Raw genomic sequence first — 13170 nt, forward strand, 5'->3', positions numbered from 1 at the left:
TATCGAGTCCATAATTAAATACGCATCTCTCAAGAACTGGCGGGGGTCTGGGGTTACGTACACTTGAATCGCTAATTCTGGCGCAGCAGGGTCGATCATCTGTCGCGCTCGAGAGCTGCTTACTTCGTAGGTTCCGACGGACTAAACAAACCCGATTTAGGTAGTCGGCAGCGGGAAGCCGGAAATTGAGCAGGTGTGCATTTTTGCCTGGAGTTGGCAACCTTGATTCGACTCAACTTTTTCAATTCAACTTTATTTATATAACTAATTTACAACCAAGTCATCTCGAGGCACTGTACAGAAAAAAGTCCAGAGTACACAAGCACGTAGAAGCAACCGAACAAATCCCCGTTGACCAAGCCCTAGGCAACAGCGGAGAGGAAAAACTCCCTTTAAATGGAGAAACCTCCAGCAGAATCAGGCTCAGGGTGGGCGGCCATATGTCTCGACCGGTTGGGATGAGCGGAAAGCGCAGGGAGAAAAGAACAGAGCGAGAACAAAAGAACAAAGAAGCAACAACAAAACATTACACAGGTTGGTAGGACACAAAATTAATAGCGTACAGCGGTGACAAATAAATGTATAGAGAAAAAGAGGGGAGCTCATTGCACTTGCAGGAGTCCCCCAACACTGTAAACCTATAGCATCTTAAGTAGGAGCTAGTTCAGGTCGAGTGAGCAGTTTTAACTCAAAGCTTTATCAAAAAGGAAGGTTTTAAGACTCGGCTTAAAAGTAGAGAGGGTGTCTGTCCCCCGAGTTTGGATTGGAAGCTGGTTCCACAGGAGATAACGCTTGCAGTTAACACTCTCGCTGCAGCATTTTGGATTAATTGAAGGCTTTTTAGAGAGTTATTAGGACACCCCAAAAGTAGGGATTTGCAGGAGTCCAACCTAGAAGTACCAAATGCACGGACCGTCACTTTGAGACACATAATTGTTTTGCAAGTAGTTTTTCAAGGATTTTAGAAATAAACGGGAGATTTGATATTGGTCTATAGTTGGCTAAGTCACCTGGTTAAAGAAGGTTTTTAAGAATTGGTTTGATTACAGTAACTTTCTAGGCCTTTGGTACAGAGCCAGTTTGTAAAGACAGGTTAATCAAATCTAATATGAAAGTGTCTATTTAAGGTAGATCATCTTTAAGCAATTTGGTTGGAGCAGGGTGTAAAAGACATGTTAGTTTAGAGGAAACAATAGTTGAAGGTAGCTCAGTGAGATCTATGGGTGAAAAGCAGTCTAAGATGGATTGGGGCGTTATTGAGGTTTGTATAGATGTTGTACATGAAGATTTATCTGTAATATGTGTAGGGGGGGGGGGAATCTGGTGAATATTTTCACTTACGGTTACAATTTTATTGGTAAACAAAGTCATTGCTGGTCAGAGTTAAGGGAATACTAGTTTCAACAGAACTAAGGCTCTTAGTCAGCCTGGCTACAGTCCTACACAGAAACCGGGGGTTGTTCCGGCATCACGGCGAGCTATTTTTTTTGTACATTTTTAAACTGTTTTTTCCAGGCTTACCGGGCTTCTTCTAAATTAGTGGAACGCCGTTTCCTAACTTTTGTAACTCCTGCTTTAAGGTGTGCATTTGTAAATTGTACCATGGAGGTTGGCTCCTCTAATTCACTGCCTTCTTTTTTCAGAGGGGGAACTGTATCCAGCATCGTACGCAGTAAGGTTGCAGAATTTGTACAGGAGTGAGATGGCTACTCACCATAGTATTGATACATGGTAGTGAAAAAGATGAAGAAATAATGTCTTTAAATGTATTCACAGCATTTTCAGGTAAACATCTGCTGTATAGTCTGTTCTTATAAATTCATATGTTATTAAAAAAATACTATTAGTCAGTTTCAATGCCATATGTAAGGACAAGGTGCGACCAAAACAGTGAGTTGGTTTATTTCAATTTTGGGAAAAGCTATTGATTGTAATAATAAATTAAATGGAATGCTCTGGCAGTTACTGCAAGTATGTAGATGTGTTAGTCACCCACTATAATGACTTTACCTGTACTAAATTTAATGAAAAAGTCTGAATAAGGGATGGTACACAATAACATAGATGTAACTTTATTTAAATTTGGTCTTTTTAAAAGTGTATTGTTCCCTACTTGTAAATGTGTTGCTGAAATTAAAGATCCTAATCCCACTGTTTGCAAGCAGGTAGCCTTGAGGGGAACTCCAGCAATGCAAAACAATTTAACCACATAGACCAGTAGCTATACTGTATAGAATACAGTGTTTGTCATGGTGTGGATATCATGAAAGGTGTTTTCTGTAATATACTGCTGTATGTAAACCAACCAACCAACCAACCAACCAACCAACCAACCAACCAACCAACCAACCAACCAACCAACCAACCAACCAACCAACCAACCAACCAACCAACCAACCAACCAACCAACCAACCAACCAACCAACCAACCAACCAACCAACCAACCAACCAACCAACCAACCAACCAACCAACCAACCAACCAACCAACCAACCAACCAACCAACCAACCAACCAACCAACCAACCAACCAACCAACCAACCAACCAACCAACCAACCAACCAACCAACCAACCAACCAACCAACCAACCAACCAACCAACCAACCAACCAACCAACCAACCAACCAACCAACCAACCAACCAACCAACCAACCAACCAACCAACCAACCAACCAACCAACCAACCAACCAACCAACCAACCAACCAACCAACCAACCAACCAACCAACCAACCAACCAACCAACCAACCAACCAACCAACCAACCAACCAACCAACCAACCAACCAACCAACCAACCAACCCACCAACCAACCCACCCACCAACCCACCCACCCACCCACCCACCCTGGGAGGACCCCCGCGCGACCGGAGGCGCGCACGCTCACACATAAACAAACACTATCCATCAATAAACTTGCCCCCGACGCAAGTGGGCTGGGCTGGGCTGGGCTGGGCTGGGAGGACCCCCGCGCGACCGGAGGCGCGCACGCTCACACATAAACAAACACTATCCATCAATAAACTTGCCCCCGACGCAAGTGGGCTGGGCTGGGCTGGGCTGGGCTGGGAGGACCCCCGCGCGACCGGAGGCGCGCACGCTCACACATAAACAAACACTATCCATCAATAAACTTGCCCCCGACGCAAGTGGGCTGGGCTGGGCTGGGCTGGGCTGGGAGGACCCCCGCGCGACCGGAGGCGCGCACGCTCACACATAAACAAACACTATCCATCAATAAACTTGCCCCCGACGCAAGTGGGCTGGGCTGGGCTGGGCTGGGCTGGGCTGGGCTGGGAGGACCCCCGCGCGACCGGAGGCGCGCACGCTCACACATAAACAAACACTATCCATCAATAAACTTGCCCCCGACGCAAGTGGGCTGGGCTGGGCTGGGCTGGGCTGGGCTGGGCTGGGAGGACCCCCGCGCGACCGGAGGCGCGCACGCTCACACATAAACAAACACTATCCATCAATAAACTTGCCCCCGACGCAAGTGGGCTGGGCTGGGCTGGGCTGGGCTGGGCTGGGCTGGGCTGGGAGGACCCCCGCGCGACCGGAGGCGCGCACGCTCACACATAAACAAACACTATCCATCAATAAACTTGCCCCCGACGCAAGTGGGCTGGGCTGGGCTGGGCTGGGCTGGGCTGGGCTGGGCTGGGAGGACCCCCGCGCGACCGGAGGCGCGCACGCTCACACATAAACAAACACTATCCATCAATAAACTTGCCCCCGACGCAAGTGGGCTGGGCTGGGCTGGGCTGGGCTGGGCTGGGCTGGGCTGGGAGGACCCCCGCGCGACCGGAGGCGCGCACGCTCACACATAAACAAACACTATCCATCAATAAACTTGCCCCCGACGCAAGTGGGCTGGGCTGGGCTGGGCTGGGCTGGGCTGGGCTGGGCTGGGAGGACCCCCGCGCGACCGGAGGCGCGCACGCTCACACATAAACAAACACTATCCATCAATAAACTTGCCCCCGACGCAAGTGGGCTGGGCTGGGCTGGGCTGGGCTGGGCTGGGCTGGGAGGACCCCCGCGCGACCGGAGGCGCGCACGCTCACACATAAACAAACACTATCCATCAATAAACTTGCCCCCGACGCAAGTGGGCTGGGCTGGGCTGGGCTGGGCTGGGCTGGGCTGGGAGGACCCCCGCGCGACCGGAGGCGCGCACGCTCACACATAAACAAACACTATCCATCAATAAACTTGCCCCCGACGCAAGTGGGCTGGGCTGGGCTGGGCTGGGCTGGGCTGGGCTGGGAGGACCCCCGCGCGACCGGAGGCGCGCACGCTCACACATAAACAAACACTATCCATCAATAAACTTGCCCCCGACGCAAGTGGGCTGGGCTGGGCTGGGCTGGGCTGGGCTGGGCTGGGAGGACCCCCGCGCGACCGGAGGCGCGCACGCTCACACATAAACAAACACTATCCATCAATAAACTTGCCCCCGACGCAAGTGGGCTGGGCTGGGCTGGGCTGGGCTGGGCTGGGCTGGGAGGACCCCCGCGCGACCGGAGGCGCGCACGCTCACACATAAACAAACACTATCCATCAATAAACTTGCCCCCGACGCAAGTGGGCTGGGCTGGGCTGGGCTGGGCTGGGCTGGGCTGGGAGGACCCCCGCGCGACCGGAGGCGCGCACGCTCACACATAAAGTAAGATCTGGGATGAAAGTGTGCAAAACATAACTGGGAAAAAACTTACTTCAAATTATTTGTCGCCGATCCTCTCGACCACGTGTCGACCTTAAATTCCCGACGGAGCCCGGTGGAAACTGAGTCGGGAAGGGCTGACGACTGTTTGGAAGACTGATCCTCTGTGGTGACCCTGAACTCGCGGGATGAGCCAAAAGGACCTAAAAATAAATTAGCGCCGTTATCGATGTGACACTGCGGTGAATGTCCGAGGCTTTTCTGGAAAGTGTAGAGATTCCCACACCGATACCTGGAACTTTGAGCAGAACAGGCAGACGTGAAGTTTCCGCTCGGAAAAATACAAATTTCAACGTGTTGTGACGAGATCCTGTATTTAAAATGGACTGATTGACACAGACTGTCACAAATTGTTAAAACTCTGTGTGTGAGTTTTTTTGGGTTGTTGCTCCTGGTAGTATATGCTCACGCTTACGAAACATGTCATCCGCTTTGAAGCATTGCAGAATGCAAGGAGAGCTCCAAAACCTGCTAAATATCATTTGCGGTTGGTTTATTTACCTGACTGATCGCAGCTCTCTCAATCTGTCTCGTTCTCTCCTTCTTTTCCCAGTCCCCCGCTCTCATATCTCTCTAATTGTCTCTTTACTTCATTGCTCTTCATCTATCTGCATATCTCATCTTTCTTCCAATCCACCCTTCTCCATCTATTTCTCTACATTTATACGTATATTTTTTGCCATCTCCTCTTTTCCGTCGTGTTACATCTTTGCACGTGTCTGTCTCCCTCTATCCGTAATCCCCCGACCCGTTCTTTCGATTTTAATAGTTGCGTGTCTGTCATTTCTCCGCCTTTTCTCACTTCTCCGATTGTCCCCTTTTTTGTGTTCTCTGCAGCTGGCATTGTTCGGAAAAAGCAGTGGTGCGAGATGGTGCCGTGTTTGGAGGACGAAGGCTGTGACCTGTTGGTCAATAAATCTGGCTGGACTTGTACGCAGCCCGGAGGCCGAGTCAAAACCACCACGGTGAGTTCGGACTTTCTTGTGACCCCGGGTTACGCAAACCGGTAGGTGTTTGCAAAATGTGTGCGCTTGCTAGGGCGGAGGCGTTGAGAACGGCGCAACTGAAAACGAAGCATTTGCGAGAAAAATCAATTGGGGTGTAAATCAAAGTGGGAACAGATTTCAACAGATTCACGTTTTAACACGTCTGCTTGCCAAACGTCACCGTTATGTGCTCGTTTTAATAAGATGAATCATTGTACGTTATAATAACATTTCTGGTTTATTGGCTCTGTATAAAAGTTATGAGCTACAAGCATATCTGTATTAAATATGAATGTCTGTGCAAAAGCACTTATTTTAACCGCTGACTGCATTTGTTACAAAACATCCTCACGTTTTCACTGTACGCACTTTTTCCAGTATGTCGCTCAAACACGTATGTCTATACGTACCTCAAACATTGTGTGCGTCGTATAAATTCTATTGAAACTTTGTAGAATAAGCTTTGTATCATTTACGGAGAGGTTTCCCCTAAGCCCCCAGAATTAGCGCGCGGCAGAGAACTAATGCTAATACTACGGTGTAGTCGCCCAAAAGGAGGAGCTTTAAAACTGTCGACACATTGTTTTGGAGAACCGCGATCCAATTTGACACGGTCGGTCCGGTGTCGTCTACGCGAGGATTCAGGCTGGCATCTGAATAAGAAATGCTTTTTCCAGACCACATCAAGTAGAACTTCTACAAGCTAATACGTTTTCTCTAGCAAGCGCTGTCGCGCCGCATTTCACCCTAGCTCGTCACGTGCTTCCCCTTCCTGCTCGCGACTCCGTTTCTCTCGCTTGCTGCCAGGTCATCTACTGCGTGAGCGGTACAATCATTTGCGGGTCGACGTCTTAAAATAAGCAGCGTTAGTACATCGGTTCGGTCGTTGCGGGGCAGCGGCTCGAGCCGTAAACTCCATTTGAAGCAATCCAAGTGCGGCACCAGTTACATGCGCTCTTCCTCTTTTTGCCATTAATGTAAGCTTTCTATCGCTCTGAAAACCGACGCCGATTAGAGTGGATAAAGTTACGGACCGTAAAAGCCAAACGCCGAGCTCAAATGTCTCGAAATGCAACGCGCCGAGCGGAACCGCCGAGCTGCTCGATCGCCTGCGGGTACGTCGACCCGGTTGGCCCCTTTCGCGTCCCGTTTAATCATCTGACCTCGTGGTGATGTGCGCATATTGATTAATGCAGCTTTGAACACTATACTGAGAAGAATTATAAGATGCACCGTACAGTGGCTTTGGTTTAGCAAACACTGTGTAGTGTTATTTAAATGGCCTGGTGTAAGAATCCTTGACCGTGAAAGCTGCTTAAGAGGTCTCCATTAAAAGACACACACACACACACACACAGTTGCCCTATCTGTGAATGTCAACCGGCGGGGCATCCTTAATGCATCTGTGATTTAGTCGTCGGCTTATTTGTGTCGTCCCGCGCAAGCAAATGCGCGGCGGCGCCGCCGCTGAATGCTGAACTCGCGTGATACGGTTTAAGAGCTCTGAGAGCCGGCGTGCGTTATGAGGCTCGCGTGTCTCTCCGCGCTCTGACGGCACCCTAAATCTACCTGGTGGTGGACTCTGAGGTGACGGCCGTTACGCGTTCCACCTACAATGTAATTATAGATATCTGGGTAGGCAGATGGCCCCCCCCCCCCCACCCCATTTACGCCCACTTTCACACATAGACAACATATAGCTGCCATTTGGTATATTTGAGAGATATGAAAAGCCATTGTGTCTGTTGAAAATGCTGTTGTCAATGTGTGTTTGAAGGCTAGTACATGTAATGCGTGTGACCGTGTGTATGTTAAAATGCTCTCAGTGATGTCTACTGGTGTGTGTGTGTACAGATGGGATAGATATTCGTAGTAAGATAGATATTCACAGTAGGATTGATATTCGTAGTAAGATAGATATTCGTAGTAGGACAGGTATTTATAGTAGAATAAATATTCGTATTGATGAGTATTGTATGTGATGCTTTAGCCTACGTGTACGTTTTACATCCTTCTCCGGATGTCGGTCGATACGTTTCTAGTTGGCTTACGTCGAAGATGCTCTGGATGTGACAGGTATTTCTTGCTTGCTTAATTGGCTACTTTAAGCTTGGTGACAGCTGGTGAAATGGTTGGACAGCTATGTGCGCTCGTCTGTGCAGTGTGTGTGTGTGTGTGTGTGTGTGTGTGTGTGTGTGTGTGTTTAAGCAGCTTTCGCTGTCAAGGATTCTAACGGGCCAGAAGCAGACTCGGGGTCATTGTTTACAGTTCTTCTAAAAGTATTCATTGATGTGATTGATGGACTGACCTAATAGGACTACGCTCCTTGTAAATAGAAGAAAATCTGCTAGATTTAGGACGTTACTGGATGTCGTGCCTGTAACCTAAAATTGCTTCAAATGCATTAAAGGTTAAGTCTGATTCTCCAAAGGAAAATTACATAAACCGCTTGTTATCTGCGGACCCGAGGGGAAATCGCAGTCAAAAACACAAAACGAACAATTTACTTCTCGTCCTCCCTCCGGTCGGCTTTGAACAAATGACCTCTTCCCCGAGGCTTTTCAACATTAAACCCGAACTGCGGCCGCCCCGTCGTCGCCTGAGGATGACTGTTGGCCGCGCGCGGTTCGGTGAGCATGTCCGACCTGTCTGTCAGGTGTTTGTGCGAAAACGTCGACGCGGACAAACAGATGTCCCTGGGGGCTTGTGACTCGGCCGAGCTGATCTGACTCAGCCCCGTAGCCCCGTGAAGAGCTATTTTGGACAAATGTCATCGGGCGCTTTGCATGTATTGGTCAAATGTTTGGATTTTGTCTCTGTCAAACAAAAAGAGATTGTCGCTCGAGATTTAGTCTGCGGCGCGGTACGAGCCGCGGGCCGGATTAGACGCGTACCGAGCGTCCCCCGTCTCCACCTGCGGAACGTCGCTCGTTCGCCGCCGCCGCCCGACGCATTTAAACCCGTTTGAATCTATTATTTGTTCGCTCTCCCCTTGAATCCTTCTCAGACTCCTGTCTCTTTTCACTTTCCCCCTCCCTGTCTTGTAGTTTCTTCCTCTTTTCTCTGTCCCCTTTCTCCATGCATTTATCTTAGTCTGAGTCTGCTCTGAAGAGCACGTGTTGTACCTGTCAATACGGGCGCCGTATAGATTTTCCTAAGGCCGGTCCTAGAACAAACGCGTGAAGATTGATACGTACGTTGCTTATTGTCGACGGCGACGTTACTTTTATTAGCGGCGGGCGGGAAACGCGGCGGAAAAGGACGCGTACCCAATAGACGTGCGCTTGTGAAGCTGTGGCGCGTAATTTATTGGAGCGTCAAGAGTGCGGCTGACAGTGAAAAGTTTCTCCAATAAAGGAGTGACTGAACAGAAATTCCTGCAATTCCTTGGATGAACCAGATCAAGCTTACAAATTGTAAATGAGCTCCTTGACTTCCTTTAACTGTATTAATGAATAAAATGCAGACCGATGCTGCCGCGTGCATCGGTCACCGCTTTATTTTCTGTCCGTTTCACCTGCGCGCAGAAAATCCAAATTATGACCCTTTTTATTGACTTACGGAAACGCCGTCCAGCAATATCGACGCAACTTGACCGACATAAACAAATCTCCAAGTGTTGTGGTAATTCCCTAAACCCCACTTTCGACACAAACATGCTCTCGCCGACCGTGCCGGGGTAGTTGAAATACGTGCGGGGTTTCGGCCCTCGAGGCCTGTTTTCATTTCTCCATTTTTAAGTTGAACCTCTCAGAAAGGTCATAACTCTACTCTCCGTTCGTTATATTAAGAGATGCTTCTGACGTTTCAGCCGCTCTTTTTAAAATGAATGAGGGGGGGGCAAAACTTTAGAACCAACTCTTTACACAGCATTTATGCTTGTGGGTAATGCTCACGCTAATGCAAAAGTCATATAAAAAAAACTTGCTTTTCTGCAGCAAGAAGAGGGTTCGTTTCCAACTTACAATGCTAAATAGTAACTGAACAATGCTCGCGATGCTAAATTATGCAAATATAAATGTTATTTCGCAGTTACTTTGCTGCCTTGCCAAAGCGCAGTCCGGTAAAGCGATACGTAGTCTCGGCACACATCTCTCAGACCCCCTTCTCTCAGTCAAGGGCTTACTGTTGTCTCCCTCCAGAGAGGAGGATGCTCTGCCTCCTCCGCTCCACCATTTTAGACTGGCAGATGAAACGGTGCGAGGCACTCTCTCTCTCTCTCTCTCTCTCTCTCTCTCTCTCTCTGCGTGTGCCGATGTAGGGAGCTCGGTGAGAAGGAGGCAGAGTGAGTGCACCGTTAGAGAAGAAAAGTGAAATCGCCTCAGGTTATCTGGCGGCTTTTGTGACGGCCCGATAAGACGAGCGATTCAAAAGAGAGACGGTAGAGCGGTTCGATAGAAGAAGGGAGCGGTGAGAGTGAAAGACGGAGGTTTGAAAGACGAGAGTCAGATGCGCAGCGTTGTGAAACGGGTTTAAGTTTTTTTAGTCGCTGCGTATTAGGCGGTGGTTCTCGTTAAGCCGTCGGTGCCTGCCGAGTTCATAGAAAATGTGCTCCTTTCAGGAGCGGTTCTGTATAATTGCACAAAATCCAACAACGGGGAAATCTGTCGAGAGACTTTTGCCTTTACAGCACGCGTGCTTCGGCCAATCTTACAAGTTGTCGTTACACGGGGAGTCCCTAAAAAATAGCGCGTCATTCGGACGTTCGGCCAAATCCAACAACCTGTCTCGTTGAGACCTGCGCTGTTCCCGTTCGTTGATGCGGCGCGCCGTTATTTTCAGGCACGAAACGGTCAGGGTGAGCTCCCTGAAGCAACTGAAATGACTAAAAAATTCCGACTAGGTCGTAATCACACGTTCCATTAAGTTGGTCCTGATTGGGGTATTTAGGCTGTGAACAGAGTGCTATGAGCAAAAGTGGCACCTACTGAGAGAAAGACTGCGATTACTGTAATCGAGACTTTTTTTTTTTACAGCAGAGAAGACGGAGACGGGGGAGAGAAAATAGAAAAGAAAGGTGTGGGAGATTGGAGGAAAGCCGACAGTTGAACAGTTGACACTGCAATTCCTGCGTGACACTGTAATGTTTTAGAGTACATGTCGGTACCCTGCGTGTGTGACGGCACGGTAGTGACAAAGCCTTTTCGTCCTCACGCTGTAATTTCTTTCAAAAGAAAGGGTGCGATTTACACAAGGCAATCACCAGACCGGCCCGCGCCTCCGCGTGAGCTCTGGAGTATTTACGCGTTTATACGCGTACCGGTGACGGCGTGCGTTGGGCCAAGTGTGAAAAAGCTCTTTTGATTTGGGTTTGTAAGCGAGTGCTGAGGGTGTTCCCCACCGTCCCCGCCTCCCTTCCGTTCTTTTCCGTTTTGTCCTCTCCGTCCCTCTGCGGACTCGAGCTCGGTCCGGGCCCGACGGGGCCCCGCAAAGCCAAACGGCCACATTTTCGAGACGCCTCGGTCGGACTAATTTGATGACGGTGGCGATGGTGGTGTCAAAAGCTACGTACAAAAGCTACATTTTGCATCCGCATTCTGACCTTAATAACCACGCTACCTTACCCTCTCCCTCTCCCCCTCCCCGTTTCCTCTCCCTCTCTCCCCTCAGGCTCTATGACGCGACGAGAGTCACCCTCGACACTCTTGCGCTGTGGAGAGCATTGATGACCCCTTGACAGACAGCCAAATACCATCTACCGCCACCGCCCCCGCTTTACCGCCGCCGACACCAACATCGCAACAACTTCACCCAAACTCTGGTCCCGCAAAGGCAGGAAGCAGCACGAGCAACTACAGAGCACCAAGGTACAGCGGACCCCCCCTTATATCTGGATCCCCGTCCCAAAAGAATATTTTTGGTGACTGAAGTTCCTAGAACGCAATTGATATTCTTTACATTTATGTGTAGTTATTAATTTTAAGTAACCCGATTAAATTACAAACGCTATTATGGCATTATTGGACCTCGGTCATCGTCTTCTAGCTATGGCGTAATGTGCAAACAACGGGAAGCACGCGCAAACGCATAAATTCAGATACAATTTACACAACAGTCTGCTTCTTTGAGATTTATTTGGCTTACTCATTTTTCCATAAGCTCACCAGTTCCCAAGTGTGTGTTTGACCACAGAAAATCCATGTGTGCAGCAATAACAGTAAAACCCATCGGGTTTATTCAGCTTGTTTTAGCCCTGCTTTACTGGCGTGCCTTGTGTATTGTCCTTTAGGTATTTTCTGCGTCAGATGGCGTCCGCGTGTTCAAAAAAAACAAGGCGCCAGACGTGTACCGATATTAATGCGTGTGATTGAGAAATAGAGAGTAGCCGTGTAGTAAATTTAACAATCTGTGCAATAAAAGGCACGAGGCCAAAGTCATAAAAATGCCCGGTCTCATAGAGTTTCTAAAAAAACGGGGTCTTCTGTCGGTCGACGCTGTCGGCGTTTGCGGCCCGTCTTAGGATGCGCTCCCTTAGAATAAAAACAAAAAACAAAAACAAACAAAATTACATCCTGCTGCTTTTCAGAGAGCAAGTCTTCATTACATTTGGAACTATATATAGACGCGGGGCGCAATGCGTGCTGTGAGCTCGCGTCCCTGCTCGGCGCGTCGCGTAGATTACGGCCCGTTTGCTCACGGCCCGTTTGCTCACGGAGTCGCCGATTTACCGTCGGATTTAGACATTTGATCCCGATACGATGTAGGGAAAGCCGCGTGGCCCGCAATCGCCCGATCCCATACGGCCCTGTGCGGTACCGTACCCTACGCCGTGGAAACGCACATAATCTATAAATTATTGTGCGTTGAGTTAATCGGTTGGGGAAAGCTGTATCTTGCGTATAGGAAAAGATTTCAACGGTCGTTTGTTATCCTTCCTCGATGCCGCCGTGGTCAACTGTGATCTCGTGTCCCCTCCTGAGTGTTAAAGTTCTGATCGTATTGTAGAATGCAGATAGTGAACCGCGTTTGATTTGATGTTCTACAAAAAAAAAAAGGCACACTGCATTCGATAATGACAAAACACCCTGAGAAGCTTTAAACTGCCTCTTGGATGTGGAACGGGGCCCGGTGTCTGGAGGCCCGCGCGTACTTGTTCGTGTATTTCGATCTCGGTATCTGCTTTAGGCGTTATCCGGCTTTGCGGCGCGTAATGAGCGATTTCCCTTTCCTCATTAACCTGTGGATCACTGCTGACGCGCAAGTTCGCTTGTGAATATGCATTCGGCGGGCCGCCGTGCGGCTTGTGTGCGCCGACCCAAAATCGATGGCGCGACGCTTTAAACGGCGAAAGGCGGGATCAAATTTTAGAAACGCTTCTTTTCCGGTGAACAATTGCTCCTCAAACCATCAGTTAATCGGCCGCACGCTCCCACGTACGTTTTCTTTCGCGCGGGCCGGTTCACGTATTCCACACGTTTGCAGGGTTTACGCCCGCTTTTTACAATTATTAGGACTACG

General features: G+C 49.1%; 1 protein-coding gene and 1 long non-coding RNA gene across 5 annotated transcripts in view; one reads left to right on the plus strand and one right to left on the minus strand.

The window, feature by feature from the left end:
• tafa5a (TAFA chemokine like family member 5a) overlaps positions 1-13170 on the plus strand; it is a 145786-nt gene that overhangs the window by 112511 nt on the left and 20105 nt on the right. For 2 of the 3 annotated variants that reach the window (XR_010911976.1, XR_010911977.1), the window contains exons 3-4: positions 5564-5691; positions 11323-11519. Coding sequence is in view for 1 of the 3 variants with exons in the window: in XM_067490112.1 (XP_067346213.1) it covers positions 5564-5691 (128 nt within the window). In the remaining 2 variants the exon portion in view is untranslated. The remainder of the gene's footprint in view (positions 1-5563; positions 5692-11322; positions 11520-13170) is intronic. The other variant, XM_067490112.1, reaches the window with a different exon arrangement.
• The window catches only part of LOC137106594 (uncharacterized), a 224861-nt gene that overhangs the window by 33994 nt on the left and 177697 nt on the right, over positions 1-13170 (minus strand). Inside the window, exon 6 of one of the 2 annotated variants that reach the window (XR_010911979.1) lies at positions 4719-4869. The exons of the other annotated variant lie outside the window; for it this stretch is intronic. This is a non-coding gene — a long non-coding RNA (uncharacterized lncRNA). The remainder of the gene's footprint in view (positions 1-4718; positions 4870-13170) is intronic. 2 annotated transcript variants of the gene reach the window in all.

Source organism: Channa argus, chromosome 21 (assembly GCF_033026475.1).
Source record: "Channa argus isolate prfri chromosome 21, Channa argus male v1.0, whole genome shotgun sequence".
Lineage (NCBI taxonomy): Eukaryota > Metazoa > Chordata > Actinopteri > Anabantiformes > Channidae > Channa > Channa argus.